Here is a 20,007-nt window from a genome sequence, read left to right as displayed (position 1 = left end):
TCAAATCAGGGCAGAATGGGCATGAGAAAATCCAGAAGACTTCCCAGCAAAAAGCAGGAGGCAAAAGGTGAAGGTCAGATGATGAGAATTCCATAGGCATTGAAGACAGATCTTCAAACTTTTGATTATCTGATAGCTGCCTGCTTAAAAACCTCTCTCCCAGTCTTCACAACACCGCATTCTTCTAGTTCTCGTCCTATTTCTTTGACCATCTTTTTGGTTCCTGTGGTTTCAAGTTGATATCCACATGTATTCTGTGATGATTTCATATCTAGATTTCCAGCTGTTTGGCAGATATTTCTACTTAATAGGCTTGTCAGTTTTTTCAAGACAGAAATAATACTTCCACACTCTACCCAACCTGCAGCTCCCTCCCTACTCATTACATTACTTAACTTCAACTAGAGTCATATTTCATAGTTCTCCATTTCCCTCCATTTCTGATCAGTTTTCAGATCTCATGGCTTCTGTCAGTTCTCGGTAATAATGTATGCATTAATGTATGCAATAATGTATGCAACCCCCTCTGGGTAAGAACCCAGAGGATCACCTGCCAATGTCAATGAGAACTGATTAACAAAGCAGTTCTCTACCTTTTTAGGGGAATTTTTTATAGATCCCAAAGGGACAGAAGAGCCAGTTCCCCTCCTGCCATCACACTAATACCTCTCACCTACAACTCCCATTTCCTATTCGTTTGTAGTAGAAGATCCATTCCTAAAAATGGTCATGGGGTTGGCAGGGTAAGGTTCCTGTTGTTAACTGACATTTGAAAAATGTCGTATACATCACTTCCCTCTTGGCCAACCATAACACACTTTAGCACATGACTGATCTTCCTCAGATCTGCTTGTCCTGAAACTCTACTCATCAGCATTTAGTTACTCATGTTCCAGGAAACGTACTTTGGGAAACAATGACTTGTATTTAACTGGCCTCTACACTGCTTTCCTCACCTAATCTTTCCCTTTCTAGTGCATCAAGTATTCATTGACAGATTAATTTCTCTAAAATGCTTAACTGATAATATTATTCTCTTGCTCAAAACCCTTTTGTGGCTCCCCATTGGTCTAAGCAGTGGTTCTCCATAACATGGTACCAATATACCTCTCCAGTATTATCTTTCTCCCTATGTGGCAGTGTGGCATGGGAGAAGAGATAAGAACTTTGGAGTGAGATCCAGGTTCATATTTCAACTCTGTCTCTTGAAAACTGTAAAATGGGCAAGTATTTAATGTTCTGAGCCCCTTCTTTGCTCATCTGAAAGTGCACATAGTAACTGTAGAGATGGAACAATGTAGTGAGATAGTATTAGTGAAAGCTTCTCAAATGATTGTAGCACACACTCTCTGGCCTCGTGGGTTATAAACTCATTAGTCAGGTTGAACCACTTTCATGTTGTAGTCACATAATGTCTGCCTGCATAAGTGACCAGTGATTTTTTTAAATTAAGAACCCAGAGGATCACTTGCCAATGTCAATGAGAACTGATTAACAAAGCAGTTCTCTACCTCCTTTTTAGGGGAATTTTTTATAGATCCCAAAGGGACAGGAGAGCCAATTCCCACAGCACATCCAAGCTTTTTATGTGGAACTATGCCATAGCTCTTGGCCAGGTGGGGGTGCAGGGCCCAAGAATCAGCAGCAGTGCTGGAAAGTCAATCCCTGATTCAAACGATGAGACAACAGCCCAATACAAGAGTCAGAAAGCTGCACCTTCATTAGATTCAGAAACTTTTTAAAGTGCTTATGACTTACTTCAAAGTCCAATGTGAAGAAAATCCTGCCTAAGAAGGAAAATGAGATTTTGTTTGATTTGTTCCCTAGTGTAGCCTAAGTACCTGAAATAGTGTCTTGCCTATAGAGGATGCTCAGTTAATATATGATGGATAGAGGGATGGATAGATGGATGGATGGATGGATGATGGATGGATGGATGGATGGATGATGGATGAGTGAATGAATGAGGCCATGGCATGCATTTTACATATGATCTAGCATAGTGCTGGATATATAGAAGGTCATTAATTAATACCGGACTGGTTAAATATATAGATTGTATTCTAGCTAGTTAAGGGCATTCAGTAATGTATTCTAAACTAAATGTTATTCCTACATATTTCTACTTTATACAATATTTTTATGTATTATCTATGTTATCATCACTCTCTTTTAAAATTATTCATGTATTTCTCTCCTTACAATAGAAGAGTATCACTCACTTGTGAGAAAAGATGAAATTAAGAGATTATCTAAATATTTCTAGTCAAAAGTTAAGAAACTGTGTATATTGGTTTGACCACACTGAAAGGAATGAAGAGGAAACAAACTTAATTTTTTTAAAAAGCTGGAAGATGAGGAAGGAAAACGAGGCATAAGGTGTACAGAATGCGTTTGATAAATTTGTTTGGAAAGAATGTTACGCTTATACACCACATTTGCTATACACTTCACTCAAATTTTTTGTAATTATCGTTCTTGTATGAGGGAAGGACAGCCAAATACCTCCTTCACAGCTACAGGAACCAAGGCTCGGTAAAGTTAATGATAATACATACGATAAGAGGTAGATCCAGGAGTGGAATCCAGGTCTTCCAAGTATTCAGGAGTAAATACAATTGCCAAGGTGTAAAGTGAGCCTGATGTATTTAGAGAACATGTTAGGGTGAATAGAGTATCTGGCTGGAATGAAAGGTGTATAAAGAAAAGTCACAGGACATCAAGTTAAATAAATATGAGATAGATTATAGAGTATGTTAAAGTAATACAATAAAGAGTTTGGATTTTAATCCATATCAGTTATTTTGAAATTATTTTTAAAGCCAAAAAATACTTTTTAAAATAAGAAACTGGGACACCTGGGTGCCTCAGGTCGTGATACCGGAGTCCTGGGATCAAGTCCCACATGGAGCCTGCTTCTCCCTCTGCCTAGGTCTCTGCCTCCCTCTGTGTGTTTCTCATGAATAAATAAATAAAATCTTAAAAAAAAAAAAAAGAACCAAGAAAACTTATATGAGATGCCAAGATGTAAAACAAGGTAAAAGGAGGTGGTTTCTCCAATTGGAGTGTTCCCCCTTTCTGCCCCTCAGCCTTTGAGGAGAAAAGGTTGAAAACTGCGAAAAAAGGTTTAAACCAAGACAAGTCTGAAGAGGCATGAGTGCTGATATGTGTCTGGGCAACACAGTGACAGAGCAAGTGGCAGAGAGGCGGGTGGAGGGACCCCCTGTGGGCGCAGAGAGCCCTGACGCCTGGCTGCCAGTGGGAAGGAAAGCAGGGAGGCTGGGGACAGGAGAATCAGAATAGAGCCAGAAGTTCGAAGACAGTGTCAGAATATGACTGAGCTGGTGAGGGCGAAGGAGAAGGCTCTGAGGAAGGGCGATGATGCACTTTTAAATGCGTTTTTGTCGTAGAGACATTTCCACCAACTGTGCTGGGGCCAAAGCGGTAGAAAGCAACCCCTTCTTCTCGACCAGTTTTCTTCTCCTTTTCAAACAGGTGAAACAAAAGTGCATGGCAGGAGTCAGAAAGCTGCACTCGTGGTCATAGTTCTAAAAATTTTCAAATGCTTAAGATTTCACCCGAGAGCCCAACACGAAAAATACACAGAATCCTCAACGACCCCAACCTGAAAAGGAAATAAAAGCCCATCTCCCGTTTATGTAAACTCCCCCTTCTTCAGGCCGGATAACCGGCACCTTAAGCTTCATTTTTAACAGCTGGTTTCCCCAGTGGCATTAAGTACGATTTGTTTCAAGGATAATTATGGTGAAATCCGAGATTTTTTTCCCCAGGGCTGCAGAAACTACACGTACAAGCGCAACAGGAGGAACGAGTGCAAGCAGTCAGCCACCGGGGTTCTGCGCCCGCCGTCCTGGGAGCCACCGAGGGCTGTGCGGCGGCTGCGGGGAGGGCAAGGCCCCCGCCTCCCCGCTCCCCCTCTCTCTCGCTCCCGCACTCCCCCCGCTCCCCCCTGCTCCCCCGCTCCCGCTCGCCCCCGCCCCCCCTGCTCCCCCGCTCCCCTCTGCTGCCCCCTGCTCCCCCCCCCCGCTTCCCCGCTCCCCCTGCTCCCCCCTCCCCCTGCTCTCCCCCACTCCCCTGCTCCCCATCTCCCCTTCTCCCTTGCTCCCCCTGCTCCCCCGCTCCCCCCCACTCCTCTGCTCCCCATCTCCCTTCTCCCTGCTCCCCCCGCTCCCCCGTGTCCCCCCCACTCCTCTGCTCCCCATCTCCCCCTTCTCCCTTGCTCCCCCTGCTCCCCCGCTCCCCCCCACTCCTCTGCTCCCCATCTCCCCTTCTCCCTTGCTCCCCCTGCTCCCCCGCTCCCCCCCCACTCCCCTTCTCCCCATCTCCCCTTCTCCCCTGCTCCCCCCGCTCCCCGTGTCCCCCCCACTCCTCTGCTCCCCATCTCCCCTTCTCCCTTGCTCCCCCTGCTCCCCCCGCTCCCCCGCCACTCCTCTGCTCCCCATCTCCCCTTCTTCCGCCTTGCTCCACCCCTGCTTCCCCCGTTCCCCCCACTACCCTTCTCCCCATCCTCCCCTTCTCGCCCTGCTCCCCCCGCTCACCCCCTTGTCTCCCCCCACTCCTCTAGCTCCCCATCTCCCTTCTCCCTTTCTCCTCCCTTCTGCGCTTCTCACCCGCTCCCCCCCACTCCTCTGCTCCCCATTCTCCCCTTCTCCTTGCTCCCCCTTGCTCCCCCGCTCCCCCCCCCCCCCCCTCCCTTCCTCCCTTGCTCCCCTGCTTCCCCCGCTTCCCCCCCACGCCTTCTGGCTCCCATCTCCCCTTCCTCCCTCGCTCCCCCCGTGTCCCCCTCCTCGCTTGCTCCCCTCATCTCCCGGCTGCTCCCCCGCTCCCCCGTGTCCCCCCACTCCTCTGCTCCCCATCTCCCCTGCTCCCCCTGCTCCCCCGCTCCCCCCCACTCCTCTGCTCCCCATCTCCCCTTCTCCCTTGCTCCCCCTGCTCCCCCGCTCCCCCCCACTCCCCTTCTCCCCATCTCCCCTTCTCCCTTGCTCCCCCTGCTCCCCCGTGTCCCCCCCACTCCTCTGCTCCCCATCTCCCCTTCTCCCTTGCTCCCCCTGCTCCCCCCGCTCCCCCCTGCTCTCCCCCCCCCGCTCCCCTCCCCGCCCCCCTCCCGCTCCCCCGCGGCCCGGGCGCTGTGATGCAAGCGCCCCCGCCCGTTTCCGAGCACGCCCAGCGCCGCCCCGGCCGCCAGCTGCGCGCCCCTTAAAGCCGCGCGGGCCGGCCGGCGCCCCGGGGTGAGCGCCCGCGAAGATGCCGCCGGCCGGCTGGTGCTGGCTGGGCCCGGTCCTGGCGGCGTGCGGCCTGCTGGCGGTGGCGGACGGCGCGGCGGAGGCAGGCGGGGGCGCGGGCGCGGGCGCGGAGGCCGCCTGCCCGGCCACGCTGCGCAGCACCGGCAGGTGCGCGGCGGGCGGCGAGTGCGCCTACGAGGTGCGCCTGCCCGCGCTCACCGTCCAGCTGCCCGCGCAGTGGGGCAGGCTCGAGGAGGTGTTCAAGGAAGTCCAGAACCTCAAGGAAACGGTGAACAGCCTGAAGAAGTCCTGCCAGGACTGCAAACTGCAGGCTGACGACAGCCGGGCCCCGGGCCGAGGCGGACAGCTGTCGCCCAGCCCGGGAGCCCCGGGGGAAGCCGAGGACGGGCGGGTTCGAGAGCTAGAGAGCGAGGTTAACAAGCTGTCCGCCGACCTCAAGGACGCCAAGGAGGAGATCGACGTGCTTCACGGTCGCCTGGAGGAGCTCAGTCTTGTAAATATGAACAACATAGAAAATTATGTCGACAGCAAAGTGGCGAATCTAACGTCGGTGGTCAACAGTTTGGATGGCAAGTGTTCATCCAAGTGCCCCAGCCAGGAACACACACAGTCGCGTCCGGGTATGTACGACGCTTTCTCATCGCTTGTTCCTGACTTTTATATAGCTATCTGTAACTATCTGTAAACATTAACTTCAGCAAACAAGTTCGACAAATGGCAGATGAGATAAAAATTAAGCCCTGTATTCACCAAGGTAGTAGAGGAGAAACTACTATCTTTGCAAATGTGACCATAGAGATAATATAAGAATTCTAAAAATCGTGCTTGATTCTGTACCTTGCGAGAGCACTTCCAATTTCAAAGATCTGATGTGCTAATGCTAGAGCTACACACAAATGGAAGTGGAGAGATGTTGTTTTGATATAATGTTTCAGTGCATTTAACTTATCTTTTCACTGAAAGGTTTGAGAACAACAGAGAGAAAAGGCTGTATTTCTAGCTATGCTTTTTGTTCATTGGAAATCAGTCTCTTGTGGTTCGCTGACTGTTCCTTCTCGTGTGGTCACAAGAAGTCTTTGAAAGATTTTAACTTTCTGCCGCTTATAATCCCAAATATCTAATGACAATAGGAGATTTTATAGATAGAGTAAAAGCAGCTGTATGGCTTCATGTGTGCGCAGAACTTTTCGCTTTGAGGGGCACAAAAACATTTTAAAGGGAGAGTTTTGGCAGGCCAGGAGGACCACAAACCTAACTACTACTGCTTAACTACTCCTGCTATGCCCACAAACTTCTAACTGTGGCACTGGTTCCTCCAAATGCTGGCTTTCCATCTGAGTTCCTGGGACACTGCTGCTGATGGTCTGGCTGCACTTTGGAAAGCCATCTCTGCATGAGGGCGACCGTTTACCATGAGTGTAAGGTTGAAGGGATATGGCATGTGGGACACAGATCATATTCCGTTGGGCCAAGCACCTCATGTGTGCACCATCCCTAGGGAATCTGCCAAGGATCCGGAGGTAGGCAGAGCTTTCAAGGACCACTGGTAGTCTGGATCTGAATGTACCCTGAACTGCGAGGCAGAGGTTCACATCTTGGTGACATCTCTGGGCACACATTAGATTTGATGCTGCGTAGCAACTTGGAATGATATCAAGATTCTACTATTCATTTCTGTGCTAAAAGTTTGGAGGAAATATTGGGGTACTCTGAGTTCTAAACACACATGAGTGTGCCTCTGAGTAGCTCATATTAAATTTACCTTATCTGGTCCAAATCTTTATAGAAATTCTTTGAGAGTAATATCTGTATTTGACTCCTACAGAGCTATGTCGACTGATTATTATATTTATCCTGGACATAACCACCTGTTATTTCTTTCTAGAAACCAAGCATATGAAACACTGGCTAAATACTTTCCAGATAATAAATTCAGAACAAGAAAAATAAATAAATTCAGAACAAGAATATTGATATATTATTTTAAAAATTCTTTTTTTTACTTGATCTTTCATTGTCACACAAGTAAAACAAATGTGAATTTATGATCAGTTCTGTACCTTAAAATTTTAATACATCATTTGGACATAACCAAATGATGACAGAGGAAGGTATTGGCCCCTTTGGGTGAAAGGAAACAGAAAGAAACCTGTGCTTTTTTTGTACACATGGAATGCAGTTCTAGGAGAGTTGGAGGCATCTGACCTTTAGCACCAAGGAATGAAGTAGTTACAAGAACAAGCTTTACAGCCAGCTAGACCTCAGTGTGTCCTGGCTCTGCCACTTAATGCTTCTGTGAACTTGGGCAAGCCACTGATTTCTCTTTGAGCCTATTAAACATCCTCACCTACAGATCGGAAATAATACCTACATCATAAGGTCAATGTGCAGAGTTAAGTGTGAAAACGTGAAGTCTATATAGAATGCCTGGAACACATAAGTAGCACTCACTAAATAGTAACTAAATTACTGAAACTACTTTACTGAGCTCGTTGTTTATTGTGAACATTGTCACTACTATTACCAAGAGTATGTGGAAGAGCCGTGTCTGCTTTATAGCATCAAGTTCTGATTCCGAGGCCTTAATAAACATTTGCTAAACATGTTCAAGTAAGTTTTGCAGAGCAAGGTTTCATTAACATCATTGAGTTATCAGACTGCTTTTGTAAATGTAAAGAATTCTTCAGATGCATATTTTTTATTAACAAAATCCAATGCCTTTGTCTTCTTCCCCTTTTAGTGCAACATCTAATATATAAAGATTGCTCTGACTACTACACAATAGGCAAAAGAAGCAGTGAGACCTACAGAGTTACACCGGATCCCAAAAACAGTAGCTTCGAAGTTTTCTGCGACATGGAGACCATGGGGGGAGGCTGGACAGTGCTGCAGGCACGTCTCGATGGAAGCACCAACTTCACCAGAACATGGCAAGACTATAAAGTGGGCTTTGGAAACCTCAGAAGAGAATTTTGGTTGGGGAATGATAAAATTCATCTTTTGACCAAGAGTAAGGATATGATTCTAAGGATAGATCTTGAAGACTTTAATGGTGTCAAACTCTATGCCTTGTATGATCAGTTTTATGTGGCCAATGAGTTTCTCAAATACCGATTACACATCGGTAACTATAATGGCACAGCGGGAGATGCCTTACATTTCAGTAAACATTATAACCATGATCTGAAGTTTTTTACCACCCCAGATAGAGACAATGATCGATATCCCTCTGGGAACTGTGGACTCTATTACAGTTCAGGCTGGTGGTTTGATGCATGTCTTTCTGCAAACTTAAATGGCAGATATTATCACCAAAAATACAGAGGTGTCCGTAATGGGATTTTCTGGGGTACCTGGCCTGGTATAAGTGAGGCACACCCTGGTGGCTACAAGTCCTCCCTTAAAGAGGCCAAAATGATGATTAGACCCAAGCACTTTAAGCCATAAATCACTAATGCTTATTCCTCTGGGTATTCATTACCTAATAGGGCAGTTAATTCCTTCAGCACTTTGGAATATGTTTCATACTACTTTTCTGTGACTAAAAATTTATCTCTAAGGAGTAGGTTCTTATGCTACACAGCATTTGAAATAAACTGAAAAAAATGTACATTTCAAAGGAGCTCTTTGTTGCTGTTGTATTGTTATCCAAATGAGTACTTGCAAAGCGATTGGGAGTATTGAGAATTATACATTAGATTTATGATTTTCTTAATTTCCATTAATTGAAAGGTTTTCTACTTACTTGTATTACTATAATTATGAAATCATTGTTTATTTAGCAGCCTGGATTTTTACACAAGTAATCTGTATTTTGATTGTGACTTAAACACAATTCAAGGTAGATCACTCTTTTCAAACTATTCTCAGTTATTGAGTATTTCTTCATCTCTAAATATCCTAATCCTCATTCTGAGATAAACTCTCTCAACTGATGGCATTTACTGTGGTTCAGGAAGACCCCTATAGCATTTTAGTTCCCAGATGAAGGGAAATCTATATAATTAGACCTATTTAGGTACTATTTGTGAAATGTAAAATATTTGTCATTTAAGAGATTTTGAAAGCGGTAGCATAATGTCACTTCTAAAAGCATTCAGAAAATTAATTCAATCTTAAAGACTGTGGTTTAAAGGTAATTCACAATAACTCTTTAGATGTTGGATGGTAAAAACTGCTTTAACATAAAAATTAGCTTCCTTTGCTCTGTATGCACAATAGTTTTTAATTTAAGTTTGCTCACTACTGTGCATGACTACTGGTAGGCTTTCTTTTAGAAGGGCAGTTATGGGTGGGGAATGAAGCATTTATTTATAGACTAGCATACTCTGAAGGCCAAAGCATTTATATCCAAAGCAATAATTTCATTAAGTGATTCACTTCATAGAAAGGTGTTTTACAGGACATATGAATTTTGAACTATATAGAATAGTAGTTCAATAGTATGTATTTCAATTCTTAGCTGGTGTATTGCTTATTTTTTTAAAAGATTTAAATATAAGTGTTTATTTTTTTAACCAAACTAAAATATCTGAAACTTTTATAATTCACTAATTCTGGCAGTGTAGGTATCATTTTAAAAAAGATTATAAAAAATAGTGTGTTAAATTTCATCACTGTATAAAGAGATCATTTCAGAGAGAACAGTAGTATTCTGTTGAACATTTAAAAATATTTTAGAATAAAATTTGAAATAATACACTATATTGTATGTGAGTCATAGAAATATACTTAGCTTTTAATTTCCAGTTAGTTTCTATCATAGTAACCAAATTTTCAAAATAAACTCATAAAGATGCAACTTTACTCATTTGAAAATGATTAAAGAGGATAGTTGCTTTAGGTAACAAATTAACTTTTTCAAATATTACCCTTTATAGAAAATTCTAACCCAAAAAAGAAGCAAGATATTCTTTAAAATATATATATGACATACAAAGTTTTCAGGTACACATGATGAAAATTAGGTTACTGTGAACACTATCAAAAGGTTAAAGCAAGAGCAATGCAGATAGAATTGTGATGACCAAAATGTAAAATATCATTGTAGATTTCAAAGGCTTCATATCTACTCCATAGTTTAATAAATGTAAATGTAACTGATTTACTCTTTATTTCTCTCTTCTCTTAAAAAAAAGATTATGAAGATTTTGATATTACAATATATTTATTTCAGAGAGGATTTTCATTTACTGTATGTAATTATTAATATATGCATAAGTTTAAGTAATTTTCTGTTATCAAAAATGGACTTGTGAGGCAGGATGTTATCCTCTCAAACTTCTAATCCTCACAACAAAGAAAAGAAAAAAAAATAGACTCTTCACAAAATACAGTTCTAAAGAAAAATAGCCTATATAGTGAGTGTCTACTGACTTAATGGGAACGAGGTATCATTTCAGGAGATTTGGCAAACAATTCCACATAAATACTCAAAAGCTTGTCTTTCTATCTTTCCACCTTATTTTGAAGGATCAAATTTTATTTTCAATTATACTTTTATGGCACTTTTCTAATAGAAAGTTCTGTGACATAGGAATTCCTTTTTGAAATCATTTCATGTCATTTATAAAATATGTTTTATACTTTGATCATCTTTAACATGTTGATGGAAATAGATGATATCTCAGTTTTTTGCCTTAACATAGCTATTCACTAATATATGCTAATGTTCATAAATGTTGATTGATATCAGATATTTCAGAGTCTTGGTTCCATTTTAAAGGCTACTATTTGTTATCTAAATTAAGACTTTATTTCTAAGCTTTATCATTCTTTGAAAATGTTGACTAAAATTAGTCCTTAGAAATTCCAAGTGAAACGAATTCACTCATTGCTGAGAAGAAAAATCAAATTCTTCTTATAAGCAGTAATATTTCAAATGAACTAATGACACATCTGTCCAGTAAAATAAAGAGCTTAAATATACAAAGTATAAAGGATATCCTAGTAACAAAATTAGCTGGTCCTTATTTTTAAATGTCTATCCAAGAAAGGTTTTAAAAGTAAAAGTGATGGGTAGTCATAAGCTTTTGTTTAAAATTCTTATTTTCTTTTATGTATAAGTTGGTTTATGTCTCACGTCTTTTAGCAACTCTGTAAAATAAAAGATTTAATCTTCACCTCTATTTCTGCAATGTGGAAAAATTATGTATCATTGTTTGTAAAATAATATTTATATATTTACTTTTGTTTGAAAATTTGCCTAGTGTTTACCTAATTAGACTTTACCTTTGATCCAAAAAGACTTTAATGAGTTCTATTTGGTTAACAGGAAGACAGAGGCAAATACAGGAACATTATCTTATTTCTCTGCAGAATATTGTTGACACATATGAAATACAAAAGTTTCAGTTTCCTTTTGCAGCATTCAGCTCCATCTTTTTTCCATCATTGATGTTGCTGCCTGCCTCAGCCCTTATGAACTCCTTTGGAAATGCAAATGCTTTCTCAGAAACCCACGCCTTCTGTTTTGATCTGTTCCAACCCACCCTCCATATTTCACTGTCAGACAGGCTGTTCAGAAATACAACATATTATTCCATCAACCCCTCATTTCCTATAGGATAAAAATCCAGCAAATAAACCCCTTCATGAATTGGTCTCTGCCTCTCCTTTCAGTGTCCTTATCTGCCACTACATATACTCCTGCCATACCGAATACTTTGTTGTTCTCCAACAATCTCCGTGTTCTCTGAGTTTTTCGCTATTTTCGCTATGTTCCCTTGGTCCAGATAGAATGCCATCCTCAGCCCCTGCTGAGTTTTGTCTTATCGCTCATGATTAAGGGCAGGGACTCAGGAACTGGACTTGCTAGATTTGAATTTCAGCTCCACCCTTTGTAAGCTATGTGATCACCAGCCAAGTCACTTAATCTCACTGTCCCTTGGTTCTTTCAGTTATAAAATGGGTAACAGTAGAATCTGACAGTTATTGAGAGCATTAAATGAGACAACATATGAAACACCTAGAATACACACACACACACACACACACACACACATATACATGCCATCATCAGCATCATTATCCTAAATAGTTCTCTCTTTTGGCCAGTCTATTCTGATAACATTAGGAGGGGGTTGGCACCTCTCTTCTTTGGTCCTGCCATCCTACATATTCCTTATTATACATTACATTATTCAACAAGGGTTCTACCTTGAAATCAATCTGTTTGGCTAGGATATAGACAAACGACGGTCTCAAACGACAGTGTTGTTATTCAAAATGTCGAGTATGTTACCACAGATAAAGAGCTGTAGTGTAAGAAGCTGGAGTTATAACTGGGGAAGGAGCAGATACAATCAAATCTGAGGACTTGGGAGGCAGTGAATACAGGTGAATATAGGTGAGAAGTGGTTGAAGTCGGGGAAATATGACAAGAGGATGAGTATATATAGATTGGGTACATACACTGGCAAGCCTTTAGAAGGAGTTCTGGGAAACAGGCCTCTGGATACATGTCATGCAGAGGGGTATGGCAATACCAGAACACACAGTGATTGTTCTCCTTGACTGTGTTCCTAAAGAAAAAAGACTTTTTTCCCCATACTTCTTATACCATATTGTAATTTTGAAATTAATTTTGATCATACAAAATCCATGAATGCTTTAACTGAAGAAAACTACTATTAGACTAGAGACCCCTTTGCAAACCACTCTCAATTCCAATCTCCTCCCTCTCCCACGGCAACAAGCAGAGTCGGCTGAATTAAAACTAATTTTATTCTGTGTCTTGCCAAAATGCAATGTCTACTGAGTCATACCTAGGCCAGGTTTCTTTTGCTTATTTATTGGGAAGAGCTGGAAGTGAGAATAGAAATGAGGGAGTCTGGGTGTGCTTGGAGAACTCAGTCCCCTGAATTCCCAAAGGTGACCGAGCCTTCTTTGCTCCTTGAAGTGGCCCCTCCCCAACACTGAGAAGGTTCATCTTTCTTGAAGACAGTATTGCTTTCTTTTCTGATGGAGAGAGCTTCATTCTCTGTTCAGGCTCCTTCGTCCCACTCTTCAGCCTCTCTAGAACTGTAACCAGGGCATGCTCTCATGTCAATTATGAAGTCAAATTGGAGGAGAAGCCTTTACAAGAATTTGCTAATTTTTATCAGCAGAAAGCTGGGGGCAACATATGGAGACCGATCCTGAGGTTGCTTGACTAAGGAAGAAAAAACAGACTTTCAGATGTGACTGAAATCTATTGATATGGGCATATTTACCAGAAGCTCTGGATTCAGTGGGCCGGCTTGAGCAGATGTGTTTGGTTCTCATAGTTTGCTTGATTAGTTAACACAAACCTAGTATCAACAGCAGCTCATGGTAACTAAGATTAAGAAGCCAGAAATGCCTTGGAACTAAAGAACTTATGGGGATAGAAATGTTGGAGTGGATTCAGGTGCAATTCATTCAAACAGTATTTACTGAGTGTATACTATGTGCCAGACAGTCTTCTAGAAAGCCAGAAATATATCAGTTACCAAAAAGCCTAATCCCAGAGAGTTTATATCTTATCAGAGGAGATGAATAAATATATAATAAATGCCATAAGCCGTTAAACAGGGCAAAGCTGATAAGGAGAATGATAGGAAGGTCACTATTTTATAGACACAGACTGGGGAGACCTCCCTGAGGAGGTGACATTTGAACAGAGTCTTAAAGATATAAGAGAATAAGCCAGGCAGATACTGGGAGAAGATATCCAGGCAAAGGGAGAACCAGGTGCAGAGGTGCATGGCATGTTTTTAGGGTTGGCAAGGAGGCTAGTGTAGGAAAAATGGACAGTCTAGAGTGGAGAGGATTTAGGAGAGAAGACTGGAGAAAACTTGGGGAGGTGGGGTGCAGTGGCAGTCAGACCATCTAGACCTTATAAGTCATGGTAAAAATTCTGCCTTTTACTGAGAGTAGGTAACCAAATGTTTTTGATTGGAGGAGCTACATGACCTCACCCCATTTTAAAAGGATCACTCTTGTTGAGTGGAGAACATGCTCTTGGGAGACATGAATGAAGCACAAACACTGGTCTGACAATGTTTGCAATGATCTTGAAAAACTGTGCACCACAGTGGTTGCAGTGAAGTGGTTCCTTAAGGTAAAGCTGACAAAATTTGCTGATCAAAGATCGGGGTGGATGGCGAAAAGACCGGAGGTATCACAAACAATGACAAGATTTTGGCCTGAGCAACTGTGAGGGGTGGAGCTGCTGTTACCCGAGGTGGAGACGCTGCAGGGGGAGTCTGTCCAGAAAGTGTAGCAAGGGTGGGGTGAGGGGGTGGCAGTGGGCAGTTGTGAGCATTCCATGTTCAGATATCAATAAAACATCCAAGTGGATGGCATGTGGAGTTAGCATGACATGCAGAGACAACATCTAGCATTCAGAAATACATTTCTATACTTAGAAATACGAGAATGTAGATAGTAATGCATTTAAGGACCTACATGAGATAACTGAGTAAATAAGTGTACATGGAGCAAAGACTTCCACGGAAGAAGAGTTGGAGATAAGGAGGAACCAGCACCGTGGCAGCCCATCCTCTCACCCTGTAACCTTCATTTCAGAGGTCACGTGGCTGCAGAGATTTATTTCCACTGCAGCAGCTTTCTCTAGATTATTCTAGATTTAGATGTGCTTTTCCTTGCTTCTGCCGGCAACACTATTTTGATGAGTTACTGGATGTCTTAAAAGCAGTTATGGTATCTAGAAATGGTATTCCAGAAATCATGGCTCCTGACTTAGGCAGTCACTTCACAGTGAAAGGAGGAGGCAATGATCTATTGAAACCTCAGATGCTGCATCTTCTGGGGAACAGCACCATGTGAGGTGGGAGTGTTGTCATGTAGGATACAGTGTGCTGTGGGTTTTTTTTTTTAAGATTTATTTATTTATTTGATAGAGAGGATATGTGTGGGGGGTGGGGTGCAGAGGGGCAGAGGGAGAGGCAGAGAGAGAATTTTAAACAAGCTCCACACCCAGCACAGGGCCCAACACAGCGTTTGATCTCATGACCCTGAGATCATGACCTGAGCTGAAACCAAGAGTTAGACACTTAACTGACTGGGAGACCTAGTGCCCCAGATATGGTGTGTGTGCGTGTGGGTGTGGGGGGTATAGCAAAAGGAATATGAATATGAACTAGATTAGAGACCAAAAAATGTTCTTTGTTAAGAGTGTAATCCCTGAGATTGAGTAATCAGGTATGCTCATTTTAAACCATTAGGGTACTAGTTTGCTATGATTATAAACCTTTAGTTAAGCAAAGACTGATTTTACTCTTTTTTTTGGAGACAATGATCTTTCAAAAACATTTTTCGGGGGCGGGGCAAGCTGGTGGAGGAGTAGGGTCCCCAGTCACCTGTCTCCACTGACTTACCTAGAGAACTTTCAAATCATCCTGAAAACCTGCGAATTCGGCCTGAGATTTGTTTTTTTTTTTTTTTTTTTTTAAAGATCTTACATATTTATTCACGATAGACGGGGGAGGGGGGGCCAGAGACACAGGCAGAGGGAGAAGCAGGCTCCACGCAGGGAGCCCAAGGCGGGGCTCGATCCCGGGACTCCAGGATCAGGCCCTGGGCTGAAGGCAGGCGCTAAACCACTGAGCCACCCAGGGATCCCCTTGGCCTGAGATTTAAAGAGAGAACAGCTGGAATGCAACAGAGACAAGGGTTTGCGCTTCTAACAAGGTAGGAAGACAGAAAATCAATCAATCAATCAATCAATCAATCCAGTGGGGGAGCCCCCCCCCCCCCCAGGCGCGAGGAGGAGCCGGGCTGAGCGGGGCGGGGGGCCTGGGGACAGGAGAGCCCAGTCCCGGAGAAGCGGGAACTTTAAAATCCGCTCTGGGTCCTTCCCGGAGGGAACGGCGCTCGCAGGGAACTCGGGCAGGACCCCAGGAGGGGCAGTGGGGCCCCCGGATTCCCGGGTTCCCGAGGCTAACGGGAAGTGCGCCGGGGGAGAGCAGTAAAGGGCTGGAGCAGCGGCAGCCCGGGTGGCTCAGGGGTTTGGCACTTGCCTTTGGCCCAGGGTGTGATCCTGGAGACCCAGATCGAGTCCCGTCGGGCTCCCTGCATGGGGCCTGCTTCTTTCCCTGCCTCTCTCTCTCTCATGAATAAATAAATAAAATCTTTTTTAAAGCTGGTCTCTGGTGGGGGGGGGGGGGGGCTGGGGCCCCGGGAGTGGCGGGAGTGGTTCTGCGGAGGGAGCTGCGATCCCGGGAGCGATCCCAGCGCTGCAGGCCTGGGAGCCCAGGGCGCCGGGGGCCACAGCCCAGGATCCTGCGCTCCCCCAGGGACAGGCGGAGGCCGGGAGGGCCCAGGACAGCCGGGATGTTCCTGCCACCAGGCGCCTCCCGCCCCCGGAGCATCCAGACCCCTGCGGACTGGGGGCTGCGGTGCTTGCTGCCGGAGCGGACTCCAGGGCTGGGGAGCTGGCCGCCGCCAGTGGGGTTGTCCCTCCTGGTGTCACCCTGTGCCTGGGACGGAGCGGGGCGGCCAGGGAACGGGGCCTCACAGGGTAATCAGCTCCACTGAGCCCAGCACCTGGCAGGGGGCGGGACAGCTCCCCCAGGTGCACAAACGTGAGATTCAGCACAGCAGCCCCTCCCCCAGAGACCAGCTGCAAGGACAGGGGAAGAGCAAGTTCTGGACCGAGCAGCACTAGAAAGCTCCAGGGGAAGTTGAGGGATTTACAGTCTATAGAACCAGAGGATAACCCGCCTTGGTTTTGTTTGTTTGTTTGTTTGTTTGGTTGGTTGGTTGGTTGTTTTTGTTTGTTTTTCTCTTTTTCTTCCTTTTTCTAGTACAACTCGTTTTTAGCCACTCTGCACTGAGCAAAATGACTAGAAGGAAGAACTCACCACAAAAGAAGGAATCAGAAACAGTACTCTCTGCCACAGAGTTACAGAATTTGGATTATAATTCGATGTCAGAAAGCCAATTCAGAAGCACAAGTATAAAGCTACTGGTGGCTCTGGAAAAAAGCATAAAGGATTCAAGAGACTTCATGACTGCAGAATTTAGATCTAATCAGGCCGAAATTAAAAATCAATTAAATGAGATGCAATCCAACCTGGAAGTCCTAACGATAATGAGGTAGAAGAAAGAGTGAGTGACATAGAAGACAAGGTGATGGCAAGGAAGGAAGCTGAGGAAAAAGAGAAAACAATTAAAAGATCATGAGGAAAGGTTAAGGGAAATAAGTGACAGTCTCAGAAGGAAAAATCTATGTTTAATTGGGGTTCCAGAGGACACCGAAAGGGACAGAGGACCAGAAAGCATATTTGAACAAATCATAACTGAGAACTTCCCTAACTTGGGAAGGGAAACAGGCATTCAGATCCAGGAGATACAGAGGTTCCCCCCCGCCAAAATCAATAAAAACCATTCAACACCCCGACAGTGAAACTTGCAAATTCCAAAGAGAAAGAAAAAAATCCTTAAAGCAGCAAGAGACAAGAGATCCCTAACTTATATGGGGAGAAATATTAGCAGCAGATGTCTCCACAGAGACCTGGCAGGCCAGAAAGGGCTGGCAGGATATATTCAGGGTCTTAAATGAGAAGTACATGCAGCCAAGATACTCTATCCAGCAAGGCTCTCATTCAGAATAGGAGAGATAAAGAGCTTCCAAGGTAGGCAGAAACTGAAAGAATATGTGACCACCAAACCAGCTCTGCAAGAAATATTAAGGGGGACTCTGTAAAAGAAAGAGGACGCCCAAAGAAATAGCCACAAAACCAGGGACTGAATAGGTATTATGATGACACTAAATTAATATCTTTCAATAGTAACTCTGAACGTGAATGAGCTTAATGATCCCATCAAATGACGCAGGGTTTCAGACTGGATAAAAAAGCAAGACCCATCTATTTGCTGTCTACAGGAGACTCATTTTATACCTAAGGACACCTACAGCCTGAAAATGAAAGGTTGAAGAACCATTTACCATTCAAATGGTCCTCAAAAGAGAGCAGGGGTAGCAATCCTCATATCAGATAAAGTAAAGTTTATCCCAAAGACTGTAGTAAGAGATGAAGAGAGACACTATATCATACTTAAAGGATCTATCCAACAAGAGGACCTACAATCATGAATATTTATGCCCCTAATGTGGGAGCTGCCGAGTATATCAATTAATAACCTAAGTAAAGACATACTTAGATAATAATACACTTATACTAGGAGACTTCAACATGGCACTTTCTGCAAATGACAGATATTTTAAGCACAACATCTCCAAAGAAACAAGAGCTTTAAATGATACACTGGACCAGATGGATTTCACAGATATTTCCTGAACTTTCCATCCAAACGCAGCTGAATACACATTCTTCTCAAGTGCACGTGGAACTTTCTCCAGAATAGACCACATACTGCATCACAAAACAGGTCTTAACTGATACCAAAAGATTGGGATCGTCCCCTGCATATTCTCAGACCATAATGCCTTGAAATTAGAACTAAATCACAACAAGAAGTTTGGAAGGACCCAAAAGTCTCCACCCCAAGATTGCTAGAACTCATACAGCAATTCGGCAGTGTGGCAGGATACAAAATCAATGCCCAGAAGTCAGTGGCATTTCTATACACTAACAATGAGAACTAAGGAAAGAGAAATTAAGGAGTCAATCCCATTTACGATTGCATCCAAAAGTATAAGATACCTAGGAATAAACCTAACTAAAGAGGTAAAGGATCTATACCCTAAAAACTACAGAACACTTCTGAAAGAAATCAAGGAAGACACAAAGAGATGGAAAAATATTCCATGCTCATGGAGTGGAAGAATTAATATTGTGAAAATGTCAAAGCTACCCAGGGCAATTTACACATTCAATGCAATCCCTATCAAAATCCCATGGATTTTCTTCAGAGAGTTGGAACAAATCATCTTAAGATTTGTGTGGAATCAGAAAAGATCCCGAATAGCCAGGGGAATATTGAAAAAGAAAACCAGAGCCGGGGGCATCACAATGCCGGATTTCCAGGTTGTACTACAAAGCTGTGGTCATCAAGACAGTGTGGTACTGGCACAAAAACAGACACATAGATCAATGGAACAGAATAGAGAATCCAGAAATGGGCCTTCAACTCTATGGTCAACTAATATTTGACAAAGCAGGAAAGATTATCCACTGGAAAAAGGACAGTCTCTTCAATAAATGGTGCTGGGAAAATTGGACAGTCACGTGCAGAAGAATGAAACTAGATCCACTCTCTTACACCAGACACAAAAATAAACTCAAAATGGAAACCACAATGAGATCCCACCTCACACCAGTGAGAATGGGGAAAACTAACAAGATAGGAAACATCAAATGTTGGAGGGGATGTAGAGAAAGCGGAACCCTCTTGCACTGTTGGTGGGAATGTGAACTGGTGCAGCCACTCTGGAAAACTGTGTGGAGGTTCCTCAAAGAGTTAAAAATAGATCTGCACTATGAGTATTATGCAAGTCAATTGGAGAAGGACAAACATTATATGGTCTCATTCATGTGAGGAATATAAAAAATAATGAAAGGGAATAAAGGGGAAAGGAGAGAAAATGAGTGGGAAATATCAGTGAGGGTGACAGCACATGAGAGACTCCTAATTCTGGGAAACGAACAAGGGGTAGTGGAAGGGAGGTGGGCGGGGGGGTTGAGGTGCCTGGGTGATGGGCACTGAGGGAGGCACTTGATGGGATGAGCACTGGGTGTTATGCTATATGTTGGCAAATTGAACTCCAATAAAAAAAAAGAAAAAAAAATTTTCC

The 20,007-nt window shown here is 43.6% G+C and overlaps 2 protein-coding genes across 8 annotated transcripts in view; one reads left to right on the top strand and one right to left on the bottom strand.

Moving 5' to 3' along the window:
• The window catches only part of CCDC146 (coiled-coil domain containing 146), a 119,202-nt gene that overhangs the window by 64,665 nt on the left and 34,530 nt on the right, over positions 1-20,007 (bottom strand). The gene's annotated exons all lie outside the window — the stretch shown is intronic.
• Positions 5,261-11,866, top strand: FGL2 (fibrinogen like 2). Its single transcript, XM_038562799.1, has 2 exons — positions 5,261-5,884; positions 8,005-11,866. Exons 1-2 carry the CDS (start codon positions 5,266-5,268, stop codon positions 8,709-8,711), a joined length of 1,326 nt encoding a protein of 441 aa, XP_038418727.1. The 5' UTR covers positions 5,261-5,265; the 3' UTR covers positions 8,712-11,866.

The sequence above is a fragment of the Canis lupus genome, chromosome 18 (assembly GCF_011100685.1).
Source record: "Canis lupus familiaris isolate Mischka breed German Shepherd chromosome 18, alternate assembly UU_Cfam_GSD_1.0, whole genome shotgun sequence".
NCBI classification, from domain to species: domain Eukaryota; kingdom Metazoa; phylum Chordata; class Mammalia; order Carnivora; family Canidae; genus Canis; species Canis lupus.
This window is presented reverse-complemented; position numbering and strand designations above follow the sequence as displayed.